General features: G+C 43.2%; 1 protein-coding gene across 1 annotated transcript; it reads right to left on the reverse strand.

The window, feature by feature from the left end:
* Window positions 1-657: 657 nt before the first annotated feature.
* LOC118367333 (gamma-crystallin M2) lies at window positions 658-2,754 on the reverse strand. Its single transcript, XM_035750690.2, has 3 exons — window positions 2,596-2,754; window positions 1,416-1,658; window positions 658-984 (listed from the first exon to the last, which is right to left on the reverse strand). The coding sequence occupies exons 1-3, from the start codon at window positions 2,602-2,604 to the stop codon at window positions 709-711; spliced, it is 528 nt and encodes a 175-aa protein (XP_035606583.1). The 5' UTR covers window positions 2,605-2,754; the 3' UTR covers window positions 658-708.
* Between the last annotated feature and the right edge of the window lie 4,900 nt (window positions 2,755-7,654).

The raw sequence follows: 7,654 nt of genomic DNA on the forward strand, positions 1-7,654 counted from the left end.
CTCTTTGGTCCTTTAAAAACCTGCTGTATGTATAATATTGTGTGCTATAGCTTGGAAAATAGATAAATGTGACTCTAGATGACAACATAATGATGTTTATTTCCAACATGAGGGCTGTTTTACTGTTTTCCTTGCCACGAAACTAACAAGTATGGCGATACTGGTATCATCCCTGCCCAACTTAAAGGAAAACTCCACCCAAAATCTTTTTGCATTTTTTCATTAGTCCATTGTTGATATACTCCCCAAAAATGTGCATGTCAGCTATTAAGTTTTCAAGATATATAACTTTCAAAATACAGAAATACAGCTGGATAAATCATTAATGAGGGTGCAGACAACTTTTAGGGTTGATTATGGTATAGTATACATACTGTACACAGCAATTCTCCTGTCTAATAACCATACACTTAATGCCCCCGGGCGCCGAAGACATGGATGTCGATTAAGGCAGCCCCCCGCACCTCTCTAATTCAGAGGGATTGGGTTAAATGCGGAAGACACATTTCAGTTGAAGGCATTCCGTTGTACAACTGACTAGGTATCCCCCTTTCCCTTTCCCTTAATTGCTGGAACTTAATTATTTACACAAAAGCTTTGCTATTGTTTTGCCATTGATTTGAGATGGGGGGGGAAAAATCACACAGAGAAGCCACATTTGAAAACCAGCACGTTTAATCACTTTGTTACAGTCCAGATGTGAGAAGCTTACAGGCCACTCCTCATTCTCCTGAAGGAGCCCACCATGGGGTTGTGGCAGGCCCAGTCGTTGCAGGCCCTGTACTCCCCAGGGCGGAGGAAGTACTGACGACCCCTGTAGTTGGGGTGCTCGTAGAACACCCAGTAGCCTTCCATGACGTTGGAGGAGAAGATGTCACGGTGGCGGAAACGCTCATACACGTTGGGGCAGTCGTCCATGAACTCCATCATGTGACCAGACATCTCAGGCCTGTTGTAGATTCTCATTCTGTAGGCTCCTCTGTACTGTTGGTAGAAGAGACAGAAAGGAGGGAATAGGGAGGACAAGAAGTGATTTGGGGCAAAATGATCACAGAGGTCACAGTAGAGTTTTATACACTGGGCGATCTAAGAATTTCTACACGTCGATTAATACCAGAGACTTGCTTCCTTTAGAAATAGATATTCAGTCAAATGAGGAGAAACCTCTCAAAGCAGAAGTATAATACTGTCAAAAACACTGAGTGATGATGAATAGAATGAAAATTAAGAAGGTAAGTCTTTGGGTTGCGTTCCTATTCCTTTAAAAAATGACTGGATCTCCTTGTGGACTTTGATGCTTTGACTCCTCTCTGTATCTATAAATGACATCAAAAGGCTGGTGATTGACGCTGATTTCTAATGTGCCGTTTGATGTGTGGCAGGAGTAACCCTATCCATCAGTTTGACTGACTTACGGGGGGGAACATCTGGCAGGAACGGATGCAGTTGTTGAAGCCCATCCAGTGGTGGTGGTCAGGGTACTCGCCCTGGTTCAGGATGTACTGGTAGCCGTTGAAGTTGGGCTTCTCGTAGGCCACCCAGTGACCGCCGGTCACCCTGATAGAGTTACAGCAGTTGAAGTGTCTGAACGTGTCAGCACAGTCACTGTTGCACTCATAGTGTCGACCCTGGAAGTTGTGGCCTTCGTAAAAGATTATCTACAAAGAACAGAAATGTATAAAATAGTTTATGTGGAAAGTAATTTATACTGAGTTGGCGATGATGATAGTAAAATGACTTTTGACTGAAAGCCGTACTCATGGACGTAGTGTTGATCCTCAACAAGCTAGCTCCCTCAGCAAGCTAGCTCCCTCGACAAGCTAGCTCCCTCGGCAAGCTAGCTCCTTCGACAAGCTAGCTCCCTCGACAAACTAGGTCCCTCGACAAGCTAGCTCCCTCGGCAAGCTAGCTCCCTCGACAAGCTAGCTCCCTCGACAAACTAGGTCCCTCGACAAGCTAGCTCCCTCGGCAAGCTAGCTCCCTCGACAAGGTAGCTCCCTCAAGCTAGGTCCCTCGACAAGCTAGGTCCCTCGACAAGCTAGCTCCCTCGAGAAATGCTATTTGATTTGAAACTATGGCAAGCTTAACAAGCATTGTGCCTAAGCCTATGTATGCTTAATTTGGTCTGTAAAAGGTCGCTGCACACCCCAGATATCTCCCACAATCAACAGCCTGATCAACTCTAAGGAGATGTGTAACGCTGCATGAGACAAATGGTGGTCACCCCAGATACTGACTGATTTTCTGATCCACGCCCCGATTTTTTTTTTTTATATCTGTGACCAACTCAGATGCATATATGTATTCCCAGTCATATGAAATCCATAGATTAGGGCCTAATTTATTGATTTCAATTGACAGATTTTCCTTATATGAGCTGTAACTCAGTACAATTCTAGAAATTGTTGCATGTTGCGCTCATATTCCTGCTCAGTGTAGTTTCACAACTGAAGTCTTTGACATAGCTTCATAAATTGTATGCCTCACTTACTTTGCCAAATAGCTTCCCAATACCTTAAGCCTAACAGCATTTGGTGATCTCCCTAATTACATCCGCAATCATCGAACAAGTAAGCTAAACCTGTTAGCTCATACCTTTCCCATGGTTGGAGGGCTTGATGTCTGCACCGTAGCCCTCAGCAGACTCTCAGGCCCTTTTTTATACTCTTGTACTGACAGTGAAATAGACCTGTGTCTACATTGTAGTGACTAGAAGTGACCTTTTTAGACGTCAGGGACCATTCCAATTGTCTCTTAAACCATAGGCTACTCTTTACCCGCAAGTGCTGGAGTTTACCTATACAAATACAAAACCTCCCCCTCCACCCCATATGCCTACCTCACTCTGTGTTCTTTACAACGACCCTTGTTCAGCCATGACATGGTGATGCACCCATTGAAACATCACACAAAAGGCCTTTGGGTACTGTATGTAGTGTGAACAACCAAGCTTTTAACGTTTGCAGGAGGTTAGACTGTTCGTGCACTCTCTAGTAAACGAAACAAAGCCCTATATTCTACAAATACTTGGGGTTGATGTGAAAAAAAAAAATTGAACGTTGATATGAAAAAGTTATGAAAATGTTAAACGGATTATCATAGTTTATTTCAGTGTGGGTTCATATTTTCCCTCTCTCTGATCTCAGGTCACAGAATCGTGGTTGTGTTCCCTTCGTAGACCTGTGTGTGTGTGTAAGTGATTCTAATGTTATCGATTGAATCAAGCCCTTGTGTTGATGTAATCTAGAGTGATCTGGTCTCTTTTTGCTTCCATAGCCTGCAGACCTACTCTGATGTCATGTACAGACAACTGTGTTTGTGTGTGTGTGTGTGTGTGTGTGTGTGTGTGTGTGTGTGTGTGTGTGTGTGTGTGTGTGTGTGTGTGTGTGTGTGTGTGTGTGTGTGTGTGTGTGTGTGTGTGTGTGTGTGTGTGTGTGTGTGTGTGTCAAAGGGAGGGCATAGTTGTGTCTGAGTCTATGTGAAAAGTAATAGTGCTTTGGCTTGTAAACATACCCCAGAGCGGAAGGGAAAAGGCCAGAAAGAGTTGCCCTTGTGTGTTCTGTTCCCAAAGCCCAGCTGATGCCAGAAAGTTCAGTCACATCCTTTAGCCTTTCATGAGGATAAGAGCCCATTCACTCTCTCTACTTCTGCATTTTGCTGCTTCAAGTCTGTAAAAAGACTATATTTTCTGAAACACAATAGCCATTCTGTTCCTGGGCAAAAACCTGCTACTCTGGCAACGTTTCTAACCAAATGTGACTCATTATCAGAGTTAAAGAAAAGTTGATAAGCTTTCATTTTTTGATAATGGTTGCCTTGAAATTCCCCTAGGCTTCTTTAGGTTTCATGTTTTAAGCAGCTCTCTTTTTCGGTGACATAAGTAGATAATAGTGGTGTGGGGGCTGTGCTTTGGCAAAGTGGGTGGGGTTATATCCTTCCTGTTTGGCCCTGTCCGGGGGTGTCCTCGGATGGGGCCACAGTGTTTCCTGACCCCTCCTGTCTCAGCCTCCAATATTTATGCTGCAGTAGTTTATGTGTCGGGGGGCTAGGGTCAGTTTGTTATATCTGGAGTACTTCTCCTGTCCTATTCGGTGTCCTGTGTGAATCTAAGTGTGCGTTCTCTAATTCTCTCCTTCTCTCTTTCTTTCTCTCTCTCGGAGGACCTGAGCCCTAGGACCATGCCCCAGGACTACCTGACATGATGACTCCTTGCTGTCCCCAGTCCACCTGGCCATGCTGCTGCTCCAGTTTCAACTGGCCTGGGCCCTAGGACCATGTCCCAGGACTACCTGACATGAGGACTCCTTGCTGTCCCCAGTCCACCTGGCCATGCTCCTGCTCCAGTTTCAACTGTTCTGCCTTACTATTATTCAACCATGCTGGTCATTTATGAACATTTGAACATCTTGGCCACGTTCTGTTATAATCTCCACCCGGCACAGCCAGAAGAGGACTGGCCACCCCACATATGCTCTCTCTAATTCTCTCTTTCTTTCTCTCTCTCGGAGGACCTGAGCCCTAGGACCGTGCCCCAGGACTACCTGACACAATGCCCCAGTCCACCTGACTGTGCTGCTGCTCCAGTTTCAACTGTTCTGCCTTATTATTATTCGACCATGCTGGTCATTTATGAACATTTGAACATCTTGGTCATGTTCTGTTATAATCTCTACCCGGCACAGCCAGAAGAGGACTGGCCACCCCACATAGCCCGGTTCCTCTCTAGGTTTCTTCCTAGGTTTTGGCCTTTCTAGGGAGTTTTTCCTAGCCACCGTGCTTTTACACCTGCATTGTTTGCTGTTTGGGGTTTTAGGCTGGGTTTCTGTACAGCACTTTGAGATATCAGCTGATGTACGAAGGGCTATATAAATAAATTTGATTTGATTTGATTTGATAATTGATATCCTTTTATCACATTGTGCAGTGTATAATTGTATCTGACTTATCAGATGTCTGCTTCTGTAAAGGTTCTTGTGAGAATTTTGGGGGGGTGGAAAATGTGACCAAATTGAGGTATTGGATGTATAATAGGATTCAGTCTTCATCAGACTCTTCGTTAGTCTCTTCATCATTCTAGTTGCACTCATCTTATTTTTTTTTGCTAAAGCTTTTGGACTGCATATTCATCGTTGTCATTAACATCACTATCGTCATCCTCATCATCACCATAATCATTCTCCTCATCATCATAATTATCAACATCATCCCTCTCCTCATCATCATAATTATCAACATCATCCTCCTCATCATTATCTCAGGTTCTTTGCAGAAACTCTAGTTCTGAATCTTTATTATCATACTCATCATAACAGCATAGTCAACCTCCATCTTTGTTGTCATCATTTTAACCCTCTGGGATGGTTTCCAACCTTTCCACTCATTAAATCTGATCGCAGCATCTGTGTGCCCCTGTGTTTTGCAAAGGAGAACCTTATTTCAGAACTCTCAAATTATCATCTTTAGCAGTGCTACAAGACATCTCCTTCCCATCCTGTAGGGAAAGCAACATCACAGACGCCCCTGCCTGTTATCTCTGGTCCCCCCCAGTGGAGAAATAAAGCAGCCACTGTGGAGCATTCCACTCTTCATCTTAGAATGAGAAAGATGGAGCGAGGGAGAGAGAATGTAAAGGGGGGGGGTACATTGCAGCCATCTCTGTGTCATCCAAGGAACACATAGTGCAGGGGAGTTACATGTAATCTGTTTACAAAAATGAACTATAATCAGTTACGTACAGTATGTTACCAGAAAAAAATATTGTAATCAGATTACATATACTTTGGAAAAACTAGATGATTACTTCTTGGATACTCTTCTAAATTCAGAAAGGATGTTTGCCGGGGGAAAAAATACACTATGACACCTTTCTGTGACATAGTAACTGAGAGTAATCAGATTACGTTTCTAAGTTTAGGTAATCCAAAAGTTACAGTACTGATTACAATTTCGAATAGGTAACTAACTACATTTAGAAAGTAACCTACCCAATCCTGCAATATGTGTAGGCTAATCACATAGGAAATGATGAGATGCTCAACCTTTTTTAAATTTTACACACTTGGGAAAGAAAGAGCCATACCACATATTTGATAGGCTACCTAATTAAACTGAGCCTATAACATCCTGCAAACAGATTTCAGTCAAAACAAAGAGACATTGAATTGCACTAAAACTGAAAATGGCTTTAAATTCCAAACCATGTCTTTAAACTCACTGTCAAAAACCATCACAATATATCCCCAAAATATTGCAGGCAGAGATAGGACCAAGTAGGCCTCCAATGTCGCCCATTATAAGCAGTCATTTAAAGAACACTATCTTGCTGACTCTTCTGGGGTGTAAACAAGGGGTTTGTATATATATATATATATATTAATTCGATGGAGGCTTCTCTTCAGAATTGGCTAATCTGGTGTTGAAAACGCGGCGTGATCGCTCTGTGCTCGCCAAAGCCTCTCACGTGAATAGAGTGAATACCTGTTTTGCTCAGAGATCATCCTCCCCATTCTTCCATTAAAAATCTCCAGGCGGCCTCTCTCACTGTCGCTGCCAGCGCGCGCTCTATATCGGGTATGCCAGACGCAGACGCGGGAACTGCTATGAGCTCATGCCAGGGCTGGGATTTACCGCGATGCGTCTGATGTGCTCCATCTTTTTGCTTGGGGATAATTAAAAGAGGAAATGGTGCTGGAAGAACAGAACGGAGGAGGAGATGGAGGGGGGCAAATGGATGCAGCTGTCATTTATTTTAAGCCGTTCATACATGTTGTTTTTCCCTCATTTGAGACTTTGCTTAAAACTTTTCTGACCTTAGAATTTTGTACAAATCCCTCACCCTCCCACAAGGAATGCAGCAGACAACACACAGGTGGACATTTTAGCCAATATGCTTTTTCAGGGGTTACGTTTAGGCCTATTCAGCCTATATGCCTACATTGCCTATAGGCATTTTTCATTAAATAACCCTGCTATTTAGCCTACTTGAAAAGACCATAATCCACAATCTAAACACATAGCCTGAACCTTGCACCATAAACTAAACTTACTAAATAGTAAACCCACTTCTTCTTATCCAAACATTCACAATCAATTTCACATGTGGGAGTAGCCTAGATCTGAAATGGATCTTGGTCTCAAAGTGTTTCCCCTTCTTTAAACTCTATGTCTCCCATGCCCCAATGGTTTCAGTATAAAGAGCAACTTTTCACCCTGTGATCCACGCACCTTTTAAACAATTCATTCTGTTTACTGACACATGACAAAAAAAAGTTCAAATCCTCTTCATATCTCCTCTTACAAGGATAGGCTACACCTCACCTCAGCCGTGCTTGTGCATTTAGAGCCCGGTAGATGACTTCAATTGAGTCCCCTGAACAAACGGGAAATTCAGTTTGAAGGAGCTCTAACTTTCACCAATCCTTAAATTTATAATCACATGTGATGCCATTTCTTACTTCCTCAAATGTGTCATCAAAGCAAATGTGTTCTGACAACAGTAAGTGACAAGCGCGCCAAAGGAGAGGCGGGAAATCAGCGGTTGCGCTCGCTATCAATTATTGATCGCGTCGCGCCCGACCAACCAGCAGACGTATTGTTATAGGCTAATGAAATACATGAATTTAAAAACAAAAAAAGAAACCAAGGTCGGCCCCAT

Source organism: Oncorhynchus keta, chromosome 3, assembly GCF_023373465.1.
Source record: "Oncorhynchus keta strain PuntledgeMale-10-30-2019 chromosome 3, Oket_V2, whole genome shotgun sequence".
Taxonomy (NCBI): Eukaryota; Metazoa; Chordata; class Actinopteri; order Salmoniformes; family Salmonidae; genus Oncorhynchus; species Oncorhynchus keta.

Coding starts and splice junctions, on each gene's coding strand:
- LOC118367333 (XM_035750690.2), bottom strand. Junction 985..1,415: donor CCTGCCAGATGTTCCCCCCC/GTAAGTCAGTCA, acceptor TTCTACCAACAG/TACAGAGGAGCCTACAGAAT.